The sequence below is a fragment of the Bactrocera oleae genome, chromosome 4 (genome assembly GCF_042242935.1).
Source record: "Bactrocera oleae isolate idBacOlea1 chromosome 4, idBacOlea1, whole genome shotgun sequence".
In the NCBI taxonomy this organism is placed as follows: Eukaryota; Metazoa; Arthropoda; class Insecta; order Diptera; family Tephritidae; genus Bactrocera; species Bactrocera oleae.
Window position 1 is genome coordinate 38,138,187 of NC_091538.1, and position 25,240 is coordinate 38,163,426.

The 25,240-nt window shown below is 33.8% G+C and overlaps 1 protein-coding gene across 3 annotated transcripts; it reads left to right on the plus strand.

Moving 5' to 3' along the window:
* The first annotated feature begins 277 nt into the window (after window positions 1–277).
* Window positions 278–24,961, plus strand: LOC106621264 (peptidase hillarin). 3 transcript variants are annotated; one of them, XM_014240031.3, is made up of 11 exons: window positions 278–427; window positions 10,820–11,465; window positions 12,832–12,973; window positions 13,298–13,491; window positions 20,480–21,031; window positions 21,106–21,548; window positions 21,606–21,814; window positions 21,886–22,160; window positions 24,030–24,143; window positions 24,332–24,495; window positions 24,553–24,961. In XM_014240031.3, the coding sequence occupies exons 2-11, from the start codon at window positions 11,277–11,279 to the stop codon at window positions 24,701–24,703; spliced, it is 2,433 nt and encodes an 810-aa protein (XP_014095506.2). In that variant the 5' UTR covers window positions 278–427; window positions 10,820–11,276; the 3' UTR covers window positions 24,704–24,961. The 3 variants fall into 3 exon arrangements, with proteins under 3 accessions (XP_014095506.2, XP_014095507.2, XP_069965235.1); XM_014240032.3 differs by having other exon boundaries at window positions 347–467; XM_070109134.1 differs by lacking the exon at window positions 278–427 and adding an exon at window positions 4,890–4,907.
* Window positions 24,962–25,240: the final 279 nt, after the last annotated feature.

The window sequence follows — 25,240 nt, forward strand, 5'->3', positions numbered from 1 at the left end:
AAATGCAATCTTTTTGAGTACTTATTTGTTATTCCAGATGAAGGAACATCGAAAAATATAACTTCGAAAACTCATTAACATTCTCTGCTCTGACACAGCAATATGGCCAGTAAATTCCTATGGGCACATACTCACGCATACAAACATGCAAATGGATATATACATACATACATGTTGAAAAAACTGTTGGGAGAGCGGATGATCTCACCAAATTCATTCGGCGATGGCAATGCCATTATTGACCATGGCTCAAACGCTGCGCCGCCTCATCAAATCAAACCGTAGTTTCGATTGACCAAATTGAGAGTTGGAGCAGGTTTCGTGTTTGCTTTGAGCACGGAAAAGATAGTTTCATTTGGGAAGTGGCGGTGTAAACGTCGCGAAGCGGACTGATCCGAATTCGAAAAAAAAACAAACGAAATTTGTGGTGTGTACATTGCTGTTATTATTGCAAATATTTCTACAAAGTAATTATTTCAATAACCGTTTGAGCAATCAATTTATTTACGGTGTGTTTATATTACTCTATTTGGTCGTTCGGTGACTGTGCCCACGAGTGGTAAATGTGCAAAGACTCTCCAACCCATTGATAATCTCCACATTAACACAACTGAGAGTTCATGCACGAATACATGGACGAAATGCACTTGTGCAGCAAAGAGAGAAAGAAAACAAATGTCGTAGATAATAATTAACGAAACTAGGCAAAAAATCATAAGCCGAAATGAACAGAAAACTCGACAAATCAGTACAACACAATATGCAACACAAACAAACCCTTACATGTACTTATGTACATAAGAAAGTACACCCGCCAGTAATAAATTACGTCGGCCCAATTACTGACTAGTACAAAATGAATGGTATCAGACTTTAAGTCCTGGCTTGATCACGGTTTCTAGGATTTGTATGTTCTGGGTTAAAATAGGTATCTTCGGGTAGGCTCTCCATAGTTGCCGCAGACTGTTGCTTTTGAGATATTTGCATTTAAAGTTTATTATGATTTTACACTTATATTTATTTATAATGATTTTACACTTATATTTTTAACTTTTATTTTTACTAACACTTCACTTATTCGTTTCTACACATTTATTTTATATTAAATAATGCAAAAATAACTTTAATTCAATATTTAACTTTTGTTAAATTCTTTTTATTCTCACAATAGCAAAAGGGTTGCATTCTAACAAATAACATACCAGTGTTACCTTATCTACATATTTTGCAAAAGAAATAAAGAAAACAGATAACACTCCAATGTGTTTGCGGCCTTTGGCTGCTATTCAAAAATAATAACCCTAGTCGTTCCAACGCCGGGATTTATCAAGAGAAATGAGATTCTGAAACATTTTACGTTACTCATCACACGATTATGAATTTTGTATTGACGGTATAATCTTTCTTTTTTATTTATTTTTATTCGTTTGCAAAATATGAAAATATTTTCTTTCCTTTTCTATTGAATGAATAAATGGATAACAAAACAAAAAGTTAAATATTGAATCAAAGTTACTCTTGTATTATCTAATATAAAATAAATGTGTAGAAACGAATTAGTGAAGTGTTAATGGATATAAAAGTAAAAAATATTTGTGTAAAATTCATTAATAATTAAAAAAATTAAAAGGAAAGAAACACTTTAAATAGTTTAATTTTTAAACTTTAAATGCAAATATCTCAAAAACCATAAGTCAACGCCAACTATATATATATACATATTTTCATAATTTGTAGAACTTCCTCTATTCGTACATACCCATTTTAATCCCGAATTCAGGGGATGCTACTCTAAATCCCAGCCATATTCGGAGACTCAAGGAATATTCTTGTGTATAAACATCTACCGCATATTCACTTTAACTAGTTGTCATGAGTACAAGTCTGGGACAGTACAATCTGCTTGGTGCATAAAAATAGAAGAAAATACTCATACAAACCGTACATAGATGTTGCACTGGTTTTATATTATTGTCATATTATTCATATATATTCTCGCTTATTATTTGTGAAGAAACTCAAATTTCAACAAAAAAAACGGAAAAATTATACAACTGATAAGCCGCATAGAGTTGCAATTATAATTGAGGAACTTGCTTCACAAAAGCTGTCCTATATAATGCTATTTACCTGTCAAGAGATCTACATTTGCGGAAGGGTAATGGTGAATAAAATGAAGACAGAAAAACAAAAAAATTTACAATTCATGAAAATTTGTACGCTAACATATGAAAACATTAATTTATATTTATGCTGTACACAAGAACACAGATGTTGGACTCAAGACCCAAGTTAATACCGGACCTGTCCAAATTAAAGATATCGCTTAACGCGTTTTGATAAAACAAAATTTTCTGAGGAATGCTGCTGAGTGTTGATTTTTCGAAACAGTTATTCTTTTAGTACTATTTATTGCTCAAGTCCATTTCAAATACATCTTTGAAAAATCTGTCACAATCCTGAAGTAAATTCAAATAGTTACAAACTACTTCAAAAATAGTATGACTCGGAAGCCCATTTTAAATAGCTGACTGTCTCTTTCCCATATAAACAACGAGTATTTTTATCTGTGTTAAAGTCGTGACAGACAATCAGTCTCACACCAATGTTTAAGTCGATTAACGAGCGAAACTAGCGAACTCCAAATAAAGGAAATCGTTCTTTAGTTGTTACAGACCTTTTTTCTGTTTAGTTAGATTTTAAACTGGAATTTATAGTTATAAAGTAGTGAATTTCCTCCCTAATTATCGGATTTGAATGGGAAAAAACCTCGTAACCAATATTGGAAATGCATTTCGAAAATAATCCTCATTTTCCAGATCACATATTGCTATTGGCAATTTTTTAACTTTACCTACATCCATATGTATATGTATATGCTCATATGAGTTTAGAAATGTGTGAATATCCAACAATTTCGAATTTTCGAACATAACATATACGAGTACTAGACCCAAAGCAAAAGCAAACATTTTCCCAAAACCGGGGCATGCCATTAATTTATAATTACAACCAAACTCTGCAGAGGTTATTGTAATTTCTCTTGATTAGCGGAGTCATCACATCATCTTACTGCTGCCTGTTTTTAGAGGCATGAAAGCGCATACATACAAAACGCACACTTAAAAATTCAAGTCGTTTTTCAACACATTTACGTAGCAAAAGTGGAAAGCGTAGCATATTCACAACTCCGTGTACACATACCCATATCTTTCCATATGTACATATTTATATGTATGGTATATGCGCATGCGTTTGCTATTGTTCTGTGAAGTGAGTACGAGTGTGCGCAAGACGATTTAGTTTGCGAATAAATATCGTACACCCAAGCGTACACACACACACGTACAAATGTGTTAAAATAATATGTTATAAAATAAATAAACTTGAGATAAAACAAGTAAGGAAGGGCTCAGTTCGGTTGTAACCGAACATTTTATACTCTCGTAAAGTCAAAAGATATACTCGTTTGAGATTTCTTTATATATTTTGCTTGATTTGTTTAGTGGAAAGTGAAAGAATCAGATGGAATTTAAAATGGTGTTATATGAGAAATAGCGTGGTTGTAATCCGATTTCGCCCATTTTCGCACTATTACATTAAAATTTGTTATGTACCGAATTTGGTTGAAATCGGTTAAGCAGATCCCAAGATATGGGGTTTCGCCTAAAAGTGGGCGGTGCCACGCCCACTGTCTAATTTTGAACGCGGTTTCTATAAAGTCATTTCATACCATCCTTGAGATAATATTTAATGTCTGACGTATTTAATGCTTGATTTATCGCGCATTTTGTAGTTTTTAGCAGTACCGTTATATGGGGAGTGGGCGGGGTTGTCACCCATTTTCACATTATCGATAGAGGTGCTAAAAACATTTGTTTTTAGTGTTATTATAGCTTTAGCGGCTTAGGAGATATGCACATTAAACCTATTAGTGGGCAGGACCACTCCCAATTAAAAAAAAAAATTATTTTATTTTGGAGATCAGTCTATTTATCTATTTGTTTTTGATTAATGGCGTTTTGTGGGCGTGGCAGTGGTCCGATTGCACCCATCTGCAATACGAACCGTTTTACGGTACTAAGAAACATGTGTACCAAGAAACATGTATCTCAATTTTTACTCAAGTTACAGCTTGCACAGACATACGGACGGACGGACATACAGTCACCAGGATTTCAACTCGTCTCTTCATCCTGGTCATTTATATATACATAATCCTATATCTAACTAGATTAGTTTTAGGTGATACAAAGAACCGTTAGGTGAACAAAACTATTATACTCTGTAGCAAAATGTTACGAGAGTAAAATAAACGCGAAAATACATACGTACACTGAGATTTTAAAGTTGCTCCTCCTGTGTCAATTATCAATGCCTTGCCACTGTCTACTGTGCTTACATAAAGTCAGCCATACATACATAGGTACATACATATGTATGTTCACAAGCGAAAAGAAAATTTAAGAAAACTGAACGGTTAAGGTTGAATTCAGGATTGTCGCGGCTGTTGCTCCCACAGCTGAGGCAAGAGGTAATGCCTTGTGCGGTTGGGATGCCACTTCTCAGAGCTTCAAGAACACAGTATTCTCATAACCGTATTGACTCCAGAATTCATTCACTTCCATATGCACGTAGACATGACTGTGTACGTGCACTGTTACAGATAAATGAGCACACAAAAGTGAAAGATCGCCCGGAATGTTGTTGCACTTGTTGCTGTTATTATATTATTATTATAGCTATTTCGGATTGCCTCGGTTGATTTTGCAGTGGTTGTTGCACCTGGAGTTGTTGATATGATTATTATTAAAAATAAATGTGAAATTCGTCATTGTCTTTAACATCGGCTTGCTCTATACGGGTTTTCACAAATCAGTCAGTCTCATAGATAATTTTAAATGAAAGTAAGTAAATGACCAATAGCTAACAGTTTGATGTAATATTTGTGAGAAGTTTTTGGAATTTGTGTGAGTGATACTCCTAAAAATTTTAAGTCATGTTGGACAAACTCTTTAAGCAATATCAATGAAAAGTTATAATGCCCTTCACAAATACAAAGGCTTCTTACAAGAACTTGATTCCGATCGTTCAATTTGAGCTATATGATATCTGATATGATTGTTGCCTTAAACAATAACCCGTGCCTAATTTCGTGAAGATAACTCGTCAAAGGAAAAAGTTTTCCATGCAAGCACTTTACTCCGATCGTTCAGTTAATATGGCAGCTATATGCTTTAGTTTTCTGATCTATCCAATTTCTTCAGAGATTGGCTTATTGCCCTAAATAATAATAGATGCCAAATTTCGTGAAGATACCTGGTCAAATGAAAGAGTTTTTCATACAAGCACTTGATTCCGATCGTTCAGTTTGTATGGCAGGTATATGCTTAGTGGTCTGATATCGGCTGTTCCGACAAATGTGCAGCGTCTTAGTGAGAAAAGGACAGATGCAAAATTTCAGATCGATAGCTTAAAAACTGAGTGACTAGTTTGTATATATACAGACAGACGGACGGACAGAGAGACGGACATGGCTAAATCAACTAAGCTCATTTTGCTGATCATTTATGTATATATTTTATAGGGTCTCCGACGTTTTCTTCTATTTGGTACAAACTTCATGGCAAACTTAATATACCCTGTTCAGGATATAAATATCAAAATAAAAATATATATATAAAACAACACGAAACAAAAAAGTAAGCAAAATATGCTATGTTATTTGATATGAAAAATAGAAGCAATCGGTCCAAAACTGCGCCCAATAACAAAAGTAAGTTTTAGGGGCATAAAGGATACCTAATTGAGTTCTGAAAAGATCTAAGTTGGTTTTGTTTACTTAAATAAGACGAATCTTCAAAATTCCATATAATTATTTCATATATATTTGGGAGTTTCGCTCTTTAATAGCATTATATTTCCTAAAGATGCCATAATTTATTATTTATGGCCCCAGGTGACTTTAATGTAAACACATTTTACTTTTATTTTTGCTAATAAACATATTTATATACATAAGTATATTAGGGTGAAGCGGAAAAAAACTTTGTACTGGTCATTATTGGAGTTTTAAAAAAAGTCTTAAAATATGATAAAAATAAATTTTGAGTCAAAAACAGTCACATTCGGTAATTTTTATATAAATGTAAAGAGTTTAAACCAATAATAATTTTTTCTTGCCCAAAAAAACTATTTACTCGAAATTTACTTTTAAACTGAGTGCGCCGCCTCTAGATGTTAAATTTTCTTTTTTTATAATCTACAGATTTTACCCCACAGCTAAGCAAAAAAAAAAAATTTCGCTCCACCCAAATGTATGTAAATAAATACGTAAGCATGTTCAAATTGAAAAGCAAAGCATAAATTGTTTTTGCCAATATCGATAACTTTCGTTTGGCGCTTTCATTAAGCTTCTCTTTGGCACCGATAATAGCACACTGAGTCGAGACGCCGTCAAACTTTAAACGCGCATTCTTTCATTTATTTCTCGTTTGAAACACATTCACTTCATAAATATGTATTGTCATTTTCAACTTGTCAGATTTCAAAATTTGCATACGGATTTTTGTCGAAATTCAGGTGAGCAATCTCGATCCAAAGACGAATGGATTACTAATACATACTCGTACATGCATAATATATCCGTTATCATACTTGCAAGTAGTTATAAAATATGTGATTGGAGACTGTATTTAAAGGCAACGAACGTAAGGGCAATGTGCATCTATCGATCAATTGGATAATCCAACTGTTGTTTTAGTTTATATGGAGATCTTAACCTATAACATACCTTAAAATACTTCACTTCTATACAAGTGCTGAGGATCTTCATAACCGATTTTTATATTCATACATTTCACAAACTTGTATTAAGAGTCAGTATTAGTACTGACTACCATAAATACAAAATTTGAAGACAATAAATTTGTCTATTTGGCAAGCACTACTTATATTATTTTGTAAAAAAGTCTTTCTTGGATATGTCTTTTTTCTTTAAACTATGCTATTTACTTATATGTACTAAATTTTTGTGCTTTAAAAACTGACAAAACTGCCCACTATTGTTTAGTAAACATTTTCAGTTGCGAATATTGAAAGTTGTATAACTTACTAAAAGAAATTGGGAAGTGGATGATAGAAGAACATTGAAAACTAAGCTGTCTTACACACATATAAATAAGAATGATAGACCAATAGGCCATGAAAACCAAATATTCAATTTTTTTTGGAATTCGAAAGAAGCTGGAAGATTCGTTAGCATCGCATTCTTTCTACGAAACATTTTTAACTAACTTGAAACCTGTTTTTATTGCTAAATACAACCGCCCCAGTAGCGAAACCGGCACTAGTAGTCACTATAACAAAATTAGGAGTAACAACAACAGCAGCAGCATTAGCAATAACAATAACAACAGCAAAAACACAGCTGTAGTGCGAGCATTTGGGCTTCATATTGTAGCATAAATGATTCTGTGATGTCATATTGCGAGACAAAGCAGTGCGGTAATGACCTCCGAATATGTGCCCATTCATTCACACATGAGAAGCATGACTTACTCGCCAATCAAACAAACTATGTACATTCCTACGTATCCACGTCGGTGGCTATGTAGGTCTGCAAACGTTGCTGTTTGGTTGGATACTTTCGTATACCGCGCGACTCCATATTTACAATAATAATAATCGCCTCTTGCTTGCTATGAATGTTTCCTAGACGACAAATACGAGAATCTGGGCTCATACAAACCCATTCGTTGTTCTGCAAAAACTGTGAGAATGTGTGTGAAGGAATCCCTCTTTGTCTTGCCCTCATTTGAAATGGTTACCTATCACTTTTCAATTTGGAACTTTTTACGGGTTATCTTTCTGCAGCTTAAAAAACGTTCAATTTTAACTCTTCACCAACTTCAGTTGTAAAATGTAGCGAATACTCTGCAAGTTTGCTTCTTAAGTCTTTTGTTTATTCCGTATATTTCAATACCTCACCACGGCTTTTTGATGAACAAAAAAAAACTGACAAAGAACTTAATATTTTTCTGGATTCTCTAAAAATATAACCGGAAAAAGTATTTCAAGTGTATATCAGTATCAAGTTGGTAGGTTGGTTATCTGAAACTTTGGATACTATAAAGAAGGACATTTGAACGAAGTTTATTATATCAGTAATTGTTAGAAGAATTCAAGAATATTAAACTCCATTAAATTGTCGGTAGTGTTATGGACTTAACTATATTAAAAACATAACCAGTATAGTATCAGTATGGAGAAAATACAGCAGATTTACAATTTACTTTATAGAATCTTATGCCTTGTATGTAAACATTTTAAATTAGCGGTGCCTTTTCGACCTTAAAAAGTTAAGGTTTAAATCTGTAGCAATTGTTTCAGTCATTCAAAGAATGTTAACCACCAAAGTTTACCGAAACAGACAATTATGATAGATCTGAAAACTGAAAAACTAGACAACGTTTTTTGTTTTTGATTTATCGATAGGAAAATATTTCCATGACTGCTATCTGTAATATACCGATCTAAAAAAAACCTAATAGTAAACTATTTTGTGGGATACAAAACGAACTTTGACGGATAAATAAGTCTATTGGAAATTATCTATTTTAACAATCTCAATCTTCCATCTCTTAATAATGTGTTAATATTAATACAATAAGTACATATAACAGCTGTCAGGTTAGCTTTGAAGGCTTGAGACTGCTTGCTCAGAAATTAAAAAACCTGTTTTATGCAGAATTTTGCTCATATTGAAAATGTTTTTATAGGTTTAAAATTACAATTTGAATCTGAAATGCATATAGTTTTGTGCTTTTTTTTCAATTTGCCTTTAGAATATATTATATATATTTTACTTAATGAGGTTTAGCCAACTAACTACAAAACTAATTTAGGAATAGAAATATTTATTGTTATTGTATTTTAGCATAATATGACTTTCAGTGCAATTTACGTCATCCAGGTGATATCTAATAAGACTAGTACCTACAAAAGCTCATACAAGAGCTTTTTACTCACACTCAAGTAACAGTTTTTATTTAATGAAGAAAATATATGTGCGATTTTATGTGGCCTTCAGAATCACTACTTTAAGGAACCGCTTTTTCAGGACTGTTGTCACCAATATATTCATATTTGAAAACTTATATGAAAAGAAGATGATGCCTAGAGGCCGTTAGCCAATCGATATTGCTTTTTATAGACAGATGAAAAAATATATAATTAAAATTTATATATTTATATGCCAGTGTGAACGTGTATACTCAAATTTCAATTTAACTATTTGACATACCACGCATTTGAGTAATATATGGTAAGAATGGTCAAAGACATGGATATATAATATCATTATGCAAAATACATATGTAATATTTACTTCGAACAAGCTTGACATCGACATTTATAGCCATAAAAGGGCTGAAGAGACGTGAATAGAAATATATATTGTAAAAGTGATTATTTGTTTACTTTAGTTTTAGCCTTCTCAAAACTAACCTCGTGGACATATGAAAATTCTTTCTTATCCAAAATAACTTAGAGTATTCGCATTGAATATATATAATTTTAATTCACTTTGAGAAATGAGTATATTTGATTGTAATTTTTCTATTTCGAACCAATTCGAATTTAAAAATTTGGAAACTACATTTCGATAGAGAATATAAACCATATTGATTGGGAGCAGCAGCTGGTATTTACCCCTATGATATCATCTCCATATAACAAGCAGGATAATGTGATCTTCTGGGTAGGCAATAAGAAGTTTCCAGAAGATCCAATTCATAAAAATTTGCTATCGGATTGATATCAATGAAGCAGCATTTTCTTTTTTATTTAAAACGGGCGTGTTTTTCGGTAATTTATTCCTTCAAATTTTCCAAAAACACCATAAATAGTCACCGTTGACGGTTACTTCCTTTCAATATAGTTGAAGACTATTTCATGCACATTCACAAATACTACAAATACAACTTTACCTGCTGACTGTTGCGTCTTGTCACGCTTTGGATTTGGTTCCTTGCGTGCAGACCATTGCTCTCGATTCGACTCCGAAGCGTAACTATCGAAAGAAACGAACTTTTGAACTTAAAAATGGTCGATCTCAGAGCTGATGTATTACTCTTGTTGAAAGTGCAATCCTTACTTCAATGAACTCGCTAGGGCGCCACATCACTATTATACAAAATTTCAAAATCAGAAAATTATCATTGCATTCGACATTGATTCTATGGAAAGGTGTAATATCTTTGAACAAATTAAATAGAAATTGTTAAATATTGTTTTCAAAACAGTAACAGAACAAGTCAATGTCTTTATTAGCTAATGTGATATCAAAATTGGATGACTACGTTTACCCATCGTTATTTTTCATCATTCATTCCAATAGTAATCGGTTATAAAAAACAGAATTAAACTAAATTGGGTTTTAAAGCTTAGAAAATTATGAGATATTCTGACATTAAAAAGAAAAATCCGGTTGACATCCGGCTGTGACAAATACGCCCCTTGAAGATATTTGAACCTACGCAAAATAGTAGAAATACCAAAAAAAGCTGTACTAGCAAAAATAATAAAACAGCACTCGCCAAGTTAACGCCATCGGGCATATTACAATTCCTAGGCGAATACTCCTCAGATAAGCCTTTTGAGCATTTAAGACAAAAGTCAAATTCGGCCCAAATAACACACAATCTCACAATTTACATACATACTAATGAATTAGTAAATATTTCATTTGAAGATACATTAAAACAGTTAAATACAAACTAAGCAACTACTTAACATTTACTACTTTGAATCTTGGCAGTTGTGGCACATCACGTTTCATGAATAAACAGCGTTGTAAAACAAATCCCGCCCAACCACACCAACTGAACTGATACGGCGTGTACATCTTTACACAAGGGAAAAGCGTGAAGTGGAATGCAAGTCCCCAGCATAGCAGTCAAATGCATTCAATGAATCCGTCATATTACACGCTGGCGCTAGCTAAGTCAATCAAACAAAGAAAAACACTGATGACACCTATGACACTGACTAAGAGCAGCTGAAGTGTGAGGGCAGCATTTCAACGAAATTCTAGTGAGAAGAAACCAACGCCAAAATCTCCAACCAGTGGAAGTCGCAATCACAGTCGAATACTTTTATTACAAATACATAACATTGCCACAGACGTATCGATTTGAGGTCGATGTCCTTTATTTATGAATGTGTGTATGTACGTATGAAACTGTCTTCTATTACCACACAAACTCGCCAGAAAAATGTACCGCGCAAACTTCTATGAATCCACATGCCTGCGGTGCAACGAAATCGTCTATCAAGTGGATCGAGTGGGACCTCTCAAAGACTTCACATTCTTCCATTCTGGCTGTTTTAAGTGTGTCCATTGTGGCACAAAGTTAACACTTAAAACTTATTTCAACAATCAGCACAAGCAGGACGACAAGGAGGTGAGTATGAAGGTAGACGGATCAGTCAGGGGGAAGAGCTAAATTTCCATTTTCAGTCTTTAGAATATTAAAAAAATGCCAATTGCTCCACAGGAGATGTTCGAAATTCTAAGCAAGTTTTTGAAATCGAAGTGCGTTTTGTAAGTAAAACCCACTTTTGGCGCTCGTTAACAAAATATTTACTGTTTTACGAAATTGCTGAGCCGAAGAACTGCTTTGACTAAATGCCATAGCAGAAAAATGTTGTTGAAAGCAAACTAAAATTAGTATCCGGCATCTGTCTTTGCCTGCATATATTGTTGCTACGTGTGTTAGTTTTCCATGTTAGCCTACGATGGACTGCGATTTTGCGAGTGCTTATGCCTCCTCACAGACAGGTACTCTCAAATCATATACATAGCTACGCATATGCATGTATGAGTGCATGCATTTATCTGCTCACCTAGATATTATGCACGCTTCCACACACACACTCATTGCTCTACAGATATGGCACATAACGTTCGCCGTGGCCAGCTACCTTGTAGGGAAAACCTGAACAAGCAAAATGAATTTCTGGTTTGCATTAGCTATACACATACGTATGTACTTATGTAGGTAAAAAACTTTTAACATAGGTTTACTTTTTCTACTGGTGAGAACTGCTCACTTGCGAACTAGCTCAAATCTGGCGATATACTTTGCTATATGCAACTGTTATGTGTGTTAGATTACGACAATACGGAATAAAGAGCTTATTTTCATCAAAACTTAAGTTGTTGAACTATTAGAATTGGCCGTTAGCAAACCATAGGTTAGATTAGCAAAAGTCACTACTTGTCAGACTTTAAAACTCCCATAGTTAGAACCTAACTCAACTCTGCTTAGGCGTTTTATTTCTGTACCCGCTAGTTCAATGATACCTGAAGGAGTGAGATTCAAGGCAAATTTTACCTCCTCTACTTCCATACAACTTTTATTACTGACATCTAAAATATTGTTATTCTCTCCTTCTCCACGGCGATTGTACGTTACTCCGTGCGAAAAAGAATTAATTTCCTGATGTATGTTACCAAGTTTGCAGTTTCTAGCAACGTTTCATAATTTTTTAAAAAATAACATAAGATAAAGTTTTAGTGACGAAAAACGACGAAAATCAACTTTGCATGCTTCTGTTGGCTTTTAAGGGACAATGTGCTAACTACTTGCTGGAAGGAGCATAACTTATAAATTAAAGAACTCTCAGACATAGTGCTATAATGCATGTCGTCAAAACTCAAACTCAAGGTCGTTACATATTTTATAAGCAATCCGAATAAATATTGTATTATTGTCTCAGTTGAGAAGGAGTAATGTGAATAATGTGAACTGTAATTACTTCATTTAGGTTTACTGTAGTTCACATGTACCAAAGAGTGGTCCTGGTCATTTAGATCAAACGTCGGTGGGCATAAGGCAGGCTTTGAATGCGCCCCGCACCAACAAATACGTCAATGACCAAATCCGCGGAACACGCGCCGAAGTTGACGGTAAGTATTGAATACCACATGCCAATAATTACTACTCATTTCTTAGAAATATGATAATGCATCAATCTAAGAAACCGTTGCCACTAAACAGCCCACGCCACCATTCATTACTCTCAATGCAGGCGAATAATTAAACATTATATTTACAGAGTGCATGCACATTAATACCTCTGCGCACTCTTAATTAGATATATAACCACACATGCTTATGAAGATAAGTATTTAAGATTAAGTACACCCTGCAAATTTGAAATGTTGAATTTGTGCTAGTGTTGTAGAAATTAAATAAAATTTTCCAATTCATTTTCCTTTGCATGTATTCAGGTGGACTGAGTTCACGTCAATCGACGCCAAATGGTTACGGCAGCCGTGATGTCAGTTCCCCGTCACAAAATGATTCCGATTATAAATACGGCCGATTCGACGCCAGCGCATTGCACATTGCTCATGCGCTTAAGCAAACGGAAATACAGAAAGCCTACAACAAGATGAGAGAAAAACCGATAGATTTCTATCTAGTGAGTAAAGCCAACGCCAATTATTTATTAGCAATAAATTAAAACCCGTTAAAAATTAACGCTACATAAGTAAGTAAGTGCTTATTTGTACGCAATTTGGTGTTCACATGCTGCATTCACTAGTAGAGAAAGTAAATTCGCGCTTTTAATAATGCACATTAAAACATACAATTCAATAAATATTCACTCGGAGCAAATTAAAAAAATTAATTTTTGTGGGCTCATACAAACTAAAGACTTAGGAAGCATACTTGCAAAATGGAATTCTTTCACTTTGTAGAGACTTGTTTGATACCCCCTGCAGTGTGTGTGACAAGCAATGCGAAAGGCTAAGCACTCTCTTATCAAAGAGAACACCAATCAAATGCTGTACACAAATGTTAAATAAGACCAAAACTAAACCCCAATACCTAACGTCATACAGTTCATGAAAGAACTCATTGTTTTGTGAATATTGTTCTGGTCCCTTCTATACTTATGCTATTTCAACTACTAACAGAAGTACACTTTTCCGCAGGTTCATGAATATGTGCTGTTTTATTGCCGTTTGACATTTTGGGTTTAAAGGACACTTCTAAATCTATTAAAATTAAGAGTTGAACACAATTTAAATTTGAATTTTAATAATTTATATGCATATCTTTCGAAACGGGACGAAATGAGTGCTAGCTATGATATTTTAAATTTTTATTGTGAAAATGTTGATTTAATTTTGTTAAGTGGGTATTCTAGTCTAGAAATAAAAAAAAAACGATTTTTTTCTATATTTTCAAAGGTTTACCATTGAAAAATATGTATACAAGAGGATTTTTTAGAATTCAAATTATTTTCGGAGATATAGGTATTATGCTGACCTGGCATCCAAACTGGTTAGGCCGTAACTGAAACTTTAAACGCGTTTTTCTCGAAACTGTCTTTTTCAAACTTTAGCCACTATTTCTTAGGTTCTACTGGACCAATTTACCTGAAATTTTTAGGGAGTCTTATTAAATTTAAATTTTTAGTATTTTCAAAAAAAACCAAACCAGTCCAAAAAATTGTACAGCCATTTATTTTTATTAGTTGCTAGGGGGGTGCAATCGTGGATATGATCGCGTGAAAAATTTTTAAGACCCTTTACATCAATGGCTGCTAATTTTTGAAAATTTTAACTCTTTTTATTTGGCGAATTTCCCGTATTCTTGTTATAAATATTAATATATAACTAATAGAAAAATTGTCAGTAAAAATATAAATTTTTTTTTACGAAACTTCAAAAATTTCCTGAAATTCATGCCTCTAGACTAGAATACCCTCTTAAGGACATGTGTCCACATTTTAAAATTTTTCGTAACCTAGCAGCAAGGATACAACGAACTCGGAGAAAATTTCGATTTCGAATCTTATATCTGCCACATGGAACAAGAAACCAAAGAACGAAACAAACAGGAAGAAGTTTCGGTAGAAATTTTTGATTATGTGAATTCTTGGTAATTTTAGCAAGTATTTTAACATACCTAATGACACAAACTCTCATTTACTATATCTCACTTTTTTACTTTAAAAACTTTTGATTCAAGTGGGATATTGTTTCATGTACACATGTTCAACTTATTGACTGCTCAGTCTCTGTTGTTGTTTTGCATGTGCTTTAAAATTTAATCCACAGTTTTTAGCATGCCCACATTCTTAAATCTCTTAAACTTCTCTTTAATGAGTACAAATTAACACAAAATTTGATTTCTTTACGGGAAACAATAAATTAATTTTCTGCTTGAGAAGTTTCAAAAACTGAGAAACAAGTATTTTAGTCTACGAATTCAAACGTATATACTCATGTTATGTGCACTTTATTAATGAGCCAATTTAGTATGTGTATTTATGTAGCTGAAGCAAATTACTTCAGCTACTTCATGCTGTTGATTACGTTGGTGAAAGGCTGTAGACACGAATGTAGGTGTAACTAAGTAGTTCACACAAAATATTCTCTCAACTGGGCAGAGTACGATGTATTCAGATTTTGGCATTATCTCCAGGAGAAGTTAGCAAGTAGGTCCCTAAGACTTTGTGAAATTACGTTTTATACAAAAAAAAAAGACTAAGTAATTTGAGTGTTTTATCGCCATATCGTAAAAAGTCCAAATGATGTTTAGAGATGGATCACAGATCGTAGTGTCCTCTGGCCTTTGGATCTAAGGTGTAAGTGCCAATTCGTAACACTAAGCAATACAGTTTGGGTCTGTTGATGCGGACAATATGCAGTAAAGATGATATTTTATGTGTGACATTGTTTAAAGAAATTAAATGCATATGCACATATGTATGTACTTACATGTGATCATGCTCATATGCAAGAGTGAAAGTGTGAGCAACTCAAGCGATCGGTGCCACAAAGTGTTGGCGCGTGTGGCAAGTGGCCACTAGCTGTGGTTTACGAGTCGTTGCAACTGCATTTATACACAAATCATTGTAGTTATCGCTGTGTATGCCTTTGCTCCTCCTTCGTCAGACAATGCCCGCTTAATGCATTCGTTTTGCTCGCTTAATATTTATTTTCGTTTTTTGATACTTTCTACAATACATCACTTCATTTTCATTCATTTAAGTATTTCATCATTATTTTTAGCAGTATTCTACCGAAGAGTGTTTATTTTATTATCTGTTGCTTTGTCCATTTTAGTGATCTCGGCGTTTTTATTTTTGCGCACAATTCGACCAATCGCGATGCAGCATATAAAAATTATTTCGAGGCTTACAAAATATCCACCCCAAAATATAAGTATAAAAGAAGTGAAAATATATCGATAGAATATTGCCATCACTCTTGAATAGAAAGTTAAATCTCCATGCGTACCCTGTAATAAATCCAACTACTAAACACAAAGATAGAAATTACTCTAAAGAGGTTGTACTGATTCTCAATCTACTCCAAGTCACCACTCACATGTGTCTCTTTCAACAAGTGGCAATTATCTTCTCCAGGACTGTACAACTCATACCTATCTGGTTCTATGTTTCATAATTGAGAGATGTTTCAAAAGTATAAACTTTAAAGCTAGTGTAAACATGAAAGTTATGAACTAAAATATTTATAATACTATTTCTAATCATTTTAAAAAACCATTGAAAAAATTGTATTTGGTATAACAGACACAGCTCGATTATTTTTGATAGACAAATTAAAAATCATTATTGAAAAGTTTTATTGCAATTCAATAAGCACACCACTGAATTGGCTTATTTAAATATTCAACTGAAAACAATGATTAATTTGGGATCTAATGGTTTTGGAAATGCAGAGTTTTTATTTGCAAGGTCTTATTCGAAATCAGATATAATGTACTATAGTTAATATCAAATAAATATTTTTTTTAGTGAGAGTTGTAAACTATTTTGATTATTGAAATAATATAACAGGATTAAATCAGTTTACACACCAAATTTGCAAAATAATAATTTCCTTTATTCTTATTGATATATCTTGATCATACATATCGCTCAATATGTTAGTACCTTTTATACTTTTTTGTAGGTCCCAGAAATCAAGCTGGTATAATGTCTCTCTTAGTCTATATAACCGAAATTAATCAGTTTTTCGCACAAATAAAATAGAGACATAGCATCGGCATTTGTTTGTTTTAAATTTATAGAACTCAAATCGACTCCAGTATATGAAAGCACTACATTTAACAGCACGATTAAAACCAGCCGCTCTCAATTTGCATCAACTGAGACAAAAGGCTATCAAAGAAATGGCTGATGAAGTAAATCAGCTGGAAATAAAGAACCGGAGATTCGTTTGATTATTGTCCCAACCATAAACGAAAGGTCCAGACTAAATATCTTACTCTTCGCATTGTCCGCGCAATACCTGACTCCTGACAACTGAGCTATCAATAGTAGGGTCGAAATTTATATTTCAAATTATTTAGGCAGCTCTCTCAAATTTCAAAGTTTTATAATATTTATTTAATAATTATAAAAATAATTTAGTTTTTACATATTTAATAATTCTGAAGTATTTGCAATTTTTGCTTTAGTTATATTTATGATTTACTTTATTAAACCTTAATATATCGAAAATCTTTGATTCTGTATTTTAAAACTAAAATTTTTTTTCCAAATAAGAAATATCATTGGTCAAAACAATATGGGTTTTTAATAACCTGTATATTTTCCGTGGTTTGCCATAAGTTTTCTAATTCTATTGGACATCAATTGAAATAATTTTTGGCAGATTTCCATCATTTAGCAAAAAAACAGCATCAGCTAAACGCACACCTTTATTTTCCATTAGTGTATGTGTTCATATGTATGGGTACGTGGGCTGTTCCCATATTTGATAATGTTGAATAGCGTATAGACCAGTGCAGAAGCCTTTGAATATGATTAAAATAAGAAGAAATTAATAGTAGGATGAAACCCATGGGAAACGAAAGATAAAATAACAAACATTAAGGGAAAAATAATTTACGTGCGATCTAAGGTCGCGAAAAGGATGGGGAGGGGCGTGGTTAAATTTTTATACTCTTGCAACATGTTGCGACAGAATATAATAGCTTTGTTCATCCAACGGTTATTCGAGATAGATATAGGGTTATATACATTCGAGTATATATAAATGATCAGGATGATGAGACGAGCTGAAATCAGACATTAAACCTATTAGCGGCCAAGCCCATTTTTTCAAAATTCTTAGTTCACAGGTGCCCCTTGTTACTGCAATCTCCAAATAACATTGTATCCTAATTTAGTGCTTAGTTATGGCAATTTATAGGTTTTCGATTAATGGTGTTTTGTGTACGTGGCAGTAGTCTGATTACGCCCATCTACAAACTCGTACTCCCTTTTTGCCAAGAAACATGTGTACTAAGTTTCATTAAGATATCTTAATCTTCACTTAAATTATCGCTTCCACAAACGGACGGATGAACAGACGGACGGATGGACAGACAGACAGTTACTCGGAGTTCAACTCGTCTCGTCATTCTGATTATTTATATATAAAACAACCATGGTCGAGCGTAATACACCTACTGTAGTAAATGTCGATGATTATTGTTTTTACATTGTTCATTTCCATTATTTCTCGATAAAATTAAGCGCTTAATAAAGTCTGATTTGATTTTTAACTTCTTTTCTATTTTATTTGGTTAGTAAAATTTTTTCATCTCATATAGTTAATCTCTACAGCTCGATAGATCCATTTATTATAGGCTTATGCTAGACTTTCGCTTTGTTTTACTGACTGTCTGAAATACAAACTAATATGGCAGCAGAGGCAACAGCAGGAACAATGGCTACTATTGTTCTATTTAGAGTTTTATTAACAGTTATTTTTCTACAAAGGCAATTCGTATGTAAACAATTGTCCAACAAAACCGTACATGCGGATTTCTAGATTATTTAATTGCTGGCATAAGCAAGCGCACAGTTCACATTCGGAACAGTTACCCGATAGCTGGTCTCATTGGATATCGCTGGCCGATGCAAAGTAGTTTGGACGAACTTAAAATTGTAGTTGAAGAGTCTGAATGCCCTAAGCAAACCGTTGCAGTTTCTCTACTGCAACTCACTCAAGCAAGAAATTATAATTAACAAAGTTAACAATGCGAATCAACAAAAGCACTACCGAAGGCCAAAAACCATGTTATGGCAAAAGATGGGGGGATGAGCAGGAGTAATCTAAAACAACATATGTTTAACCCTTGCTGGAAAGGAACCACTTAAAATCCATTTACTATTGCAAAATTAATATGCAGTACTAATTGTAGACATTTATATACCGATTTTTTACTTATATATTTCGAATGTTTTCTTTTTCTTGTTAAAAAAGAAAAAAATAGCATTGTCGATACCTACATATGTACAAGTATACACTCGCCAGGAAAATTATCCGTACACCTCGACATGAAAACAATAAACTGAGAAATTTGTGATCAAATAATTTATTATGTATAAAAATAGTATACAAAAGTTTTATTTAATATTTTTACTGCACTTTCCATACGTTTTTTACGTTTAGACAAACACTTTAAAAAAATTCCCAGAACAAAAACTAAGCACAGTTACTTAAATTCAACGGAAAAAGTATCCGTACATATCAAAACCGGATATTTCCCTTGTAATATGGTGACAAATACATTCCCTTAAGCGCTTATATTGTATTGTATAATTGATCTCGATCTTGACGGTTGACCTTAAAGTTATTATAATTTTTCATTGTGCAAAAATCGCGATGACCCCTAAAATTAAAGAAATTAGTGCTGGCGAAAGAAAAATTATTCTTAAACTCAGAAAAGAAGGCAAATCATTCCGAGAAATAGGTAAAATGATAGGAAGGACACATTCTTCTGTGCAGTATGTGGTGGAAGCATTCAAAAAAACTAAGTCGATTGTGCCAAAGCCACGCTCTGGTTGACCAAGTATATTAACTGTTCGAGAAAAACGAAAATATTACAGTCAGTAAAAGCAAATCCTCAACTTGCTGCCTCGAAAATATGTGAAAATATTAAAAATTTGTTCGACAAGGATCTCCATGAAGATACTGTACGAAAATTTTTATATTCTTGCTTTCATCCAGCAGCTCATCCCCTTTTCTTTTGGTTAACCTCAAGGATTTTCGCACTCTTGTCTCTATTATTCGTATTCAAAACCATAAATCTTATGAAGTTTGAGATTAAATAAAGGCGTGTTAAAGGTTGTACTCATCACCTTAAAATCTTCAAATCAATGTGAGCCTAGATAAGCATAGAAACTTGGACTATTAAAAATAAATTACCCTATACATAGGTCCGCATATACTCAAAGTGTACAAGGTACTTAAAATTAATTCGTATATATTCATTATATCGTATACTCCAACGAATGAACTAAAATCAATACGTAGTTCTCTTATTTTGTCTTTATATGAATTTTTTAAGTATACTTACATACATATGTTTGTTTGATGTTAGCCCTTTGTTCATCTTCTATTGCTTACATTGACATGATTAATATATTAAAATAGGCTCGGGAGGAGCAAGCACACCTTGAGATGAAACATCGTAAAGAGGAAGATGATTTGTATCGCAAATTTGCCCGCAAACGAGAGGAAGAAGATCGCAAAATACAATCTGAATTCCAAGACGAATGGGAACGCGAACTGCAACGCCTCACACACAAATTCGAAAAAGAGCTAGCAACTTCTCGGCGCAATCGAGACGACCACAATATGCTCACGCTGCGGCATGAGCAGCAGAAGGAAGATCTGGAAAAGAACATGACACTGCGGCGCAGCAAAAAAAAGGAAAGCATCACACGTAAAATGCTAGAGCATGAGCGATACGAAACAGCCGCTTTAGTAGATCGCCAGTCGAGTGAAATGTTGGAATTGATTAGTGCGCGCCGCTCGGAATACATGCAAAACGAGAGTATCTTTTTAGATGATGATTTCGATGAAGGAGCGGTTCCACTAGAATATCCGATGATAGCTCCAATACCAGCTCCTCCAGCCGTTAGCAAATTCCAAATATACACTGATCCTATTGAATTCGAAGATGTCGATCGTATTGCAATATCGGTGAGTTGATAAAATAGTAAATGATAAAGGAATGCATTATTTTCAATAATGATACAATATTATTAAAAATAAAGGTGGCTCAAGAGGATCAGAAGACCTTCACGGACTTAGTGCGGCAGTTGGTCGGTCGTTGTACCACAGATATAGAAAAGGCTCGAACGATCTTCCGTTGGATAACTGTTAAAAATTTAAATGCAATGCACTTCGATGATGACTTGCGGGGTGACACACCAATGGGTTTACTGCGGGGCATCAAATACGGTACAGAGAGCTACCATGTACTATTCAAGCGACTTTGCAGCTATGCCGGCCTTCACTGTGTAGTAATTAAAGGTTATTCAAAGAGTGCTGGTTACCAGCCAGGAGTCAAATTCCAAGACTCTCGGTTCCGCAACTCTTGGAATGCAGTGTATGTTGCGGGAGCCTGGCGTTTTGTACAATGCAATTGGGGCGCGCGCCATTTGGTCAATGCAAAGGAAGCACCAAAAACCGGACGCGGCAAAAATGACAGTTTAAGGTAATCCGTGTACACATAGACAAAATTCAGAATTATTAACATAAAAAATCCTAGCAGATATGAATATGACGATCACTATTTCCTTACTGATCCTCGGGAGTTCATTTATGAATTTTACCCTTTACAAGAGGAGTGGCAACTGCTTAAAAGACCTATAACTCTACGGGAATTCGAAAATTTACCTTTTGTGCGATCGCTTTTCTTCCGTTATGGGCTACATTTCGCAGATGAAGGTTATGGCGCGGTAGTATTCACAGATGACACTGGTGAGTTATATATATTACTTGTACCCCACACTATTTACATAATTACTAACTTGTATGTCATTAATGCATAGGTGCTGCCACTGTTCGTATTGCCATGCCAACAGACATGCAAAGTTGCCTGATTTTCCACTATAATCTTAAATTTTACGATAGCGACGAAGACTCTTACGACAGCGTCTCTCTGAAGCGTTTCGTTATGCAATCAGTTATTGGAAACATTGTAGCTTTTCGTGTACATGCTCCGTGCTCTGGAGCCTTTCTTCTGGACATATTTGCCAATGCAGTAACCCCACAGGAATACCTTACTGGCGAGCCAATGAAGTTTAAGTCCGTCTGCAAATTTAAGGTTCGTCATCCATTGCAATTTTTTTTAAGGTTTTGTTATTTCTAAGGTTTTGTTTTGCAGTTACTGACAAAAAAATGGAATCAAAATTTTATTTACAAATATTTGCAAAAACAAAGTTTTACCACAGTGCTTAGGAGGAAACATTTATTTTTTATAGTTATTAAAATTTATTTCAAACATTTCAAAAGCAACAATAACTCAATTTAAATTTAAATATTATCAGCAAACAACTTTTGGAGGAACTGTCAGGAACTTCGATTGGCAATAAAATAGAATCATGAAACCAAAACTCGTAAATAGTAGACTATTATAACTGAAAAATGCATATAAGTTAGAATTTACTTGCAAATGTTTTCGGCGTAGATTCAACTAGAGCCTTACAGATTGAATTGGCCTCTTGGACATTTTCTCATATTTCCTCCTTATTTTGTTGTTTAATGTTCGAAAGATTTTGTCGTATATCGGAGAATCATATCAGCCGTCTTCGGACATCGAACTCAAACTTTTCCATCTCTACCTATCATATTTATTTTAAATTCATCGGACCAAAAGAGCATTCCGGAACAACCTTCCAAAGCGATTCTTTTTTCAAGGCGATGTGTAACAGTTCTCGAAATAATGTCTCCACCCAATTCCTTTTGGATAGCTACAGAGGACTTGAAAGGATCGGGTTTTGATAAAATCTCTATGTAATTGTCATCCTGAAATGGCGTTTTTCGTGACCGTCCCGTCAATTCTCATTCTTTTGGATGTTTCAAAGCATTAAACCCAAATTTTGGGATCTTTTTATAATTTTTGCAATTTCTCTTCGGGTGTAACCACCATTTTGCAAATTTTTTATTGGCTAACACTCTGCCGCTGTGCAGTGCTTTCCTCGGCCCATTTCTCCTACAAACAGTATGTGTAACATTCAAACAATCGTTTGTTAAAATGTCTGCTATTAATTGTGTCTATCAACAAGTATCCACTCAGTGTGTCCAATCATACTCAAAATTGAAATATTGAAGTTGGGTATAGCTGTCTCTTCAAAAAGGAAATCGACAACGTTTCAACGAACGAAAATTTCATCATTACTTCGCTTTTTGCAACGAGACGACTTAACAGCTGAGTCTGTTTACAAGTTTTTAAACAAAATATAACATGTGGTTCTATGCCAACCTCTGTAGTCATAAGTTTTCGTATCTGCTAATTTTGGTTATTTGAAATTTCTCTGTAACTCATTTTAATTGATAAATGCAATATTTTTGATAATCAATAAACCATATTTAGCGTTATCGAACATAAAATTCCATTGCTCGAACGTTGTTATTACTTCATATGGCCTCGTTTCCTTAGATCTATCACTTGATACGTATGTACTTGCGGTCCTGAATCCATTTATTTAGTATTACGTCTTTGAGGGCCTATGGAAAAGTACCGCAATACAGAACAAACGACTGGTTCTAAATATATATTATGTTAAAAGCTTCACTATGGTCCTTTCGGAAAGAGTTTCATGATTCCATGACTAGCTAAAAATAGAGAAAAAACTTTTGCCTTGTGCTAGTTGTAGGTTCCATGGTTATTGCGCCGTGCTAATATATAAATCAGTAAATAATAACTTCCTTAGAATACGGCAAATAATTAACTGTTGGCTTTAAACTGAAGTTTACGTCAGAGAGAATATATTTTCAAAAAACTACAGCAGTATCACAAAACAAAAAAAAAGTATTTATAGTCTCACTGTGTATTTTAATATTAATGTGTGTTGTTGGTGAAAATTAATTTGTCAGGGTAATCGTGTAGTTCAAAATTGTGTTATTGCTATATAGAAAAAACATATGACTTTACTCTAAATAATATCTTTTTATAACTTTTCATAATATTTAGATATGTTGCGAAGAGCTACAAACAGTTATGGTACCGTTGCCGGATTGCGCAAGCGGTGAATGGGGTCCTACAAAAGCGACTAGACTTTTCGGATTAATACCCATAACGCACCAGGTAAGTACTTAAAAATCATTGCTGAAGTAGTAAAGGTCAGTTCTTGAAATCGTATGGTACTTTAGAAGAGAATCATTCACAACGATCACCTATTTTTATCTGCAATATAGACATTGTCTTTAGAATAATATTATAAGTAATCATCAATAATTGTGGAACCATTATATGTAAATTTCTGACAATATCAGGATCCACTTATATTTGCTGGACGAAGTTTAGACCTTCAATTTCGCATGTCAAAACTTTTGACAGACTTTATGGCCACGCTGCACAAGAACGGTGTTGAAGAAAAGAAACTTTCCAAATATGTGACGCATAACACGTTAGACGACATTGTGACATTCATAATAAAGTAAGTGGTATACTTGTAAAATGTTAAATGTCAACATGCCCAATAACACTTTTACAGTTTTCCCGAGGAGGGTCAATACGGTTTAGACATATATACTCGTGAAGCTGGAACCATAGCTTCGCACCATAGTCACTCTGCGTCAACGGGTGAGAAACATCTGCTCACCCACTGCTGTAAATACTTAATCAATTCATCGAAGCGGAATTAAATAGGCAGAAATGTATAAGAGATACGACTGTATGCAATTGTTACAATATTTTTAGTGAAATGCAATAATTACCAATTAGTTGTAAAAGTTTTTTATGAATAATACCGATTATGTTTAAAAAGTAATTTCATGCATATTAATACATTTTACTTATTAAAATGCAAATAATATTGAACTGTGTACAATTTTACAAATGCATATGAACATAAAATATGCATATATACTATAAATATAATTAATTGAAATATTGACATTGAATCATTGACCCTAGGGGGGGAGTGGTTATTTTGTTCTAAAATTATTACGAAAAGTTCCACGTAAGTAAACAACAACTTTCTGATTCTACAGAGATTGATTCAAGGAAAACCGGTGATATAATTCTTTAGATATTACGCATAGTCGGCGAAATTGGACATCCAGACGACCTATTTCTTATATGACGCTATTTCAAATATACACTGTTACAGATACATTTAAGTAGTCATCGAATCATAATCTAACACTTACAATGTACAAATAGTATTCGAAAATGAATAA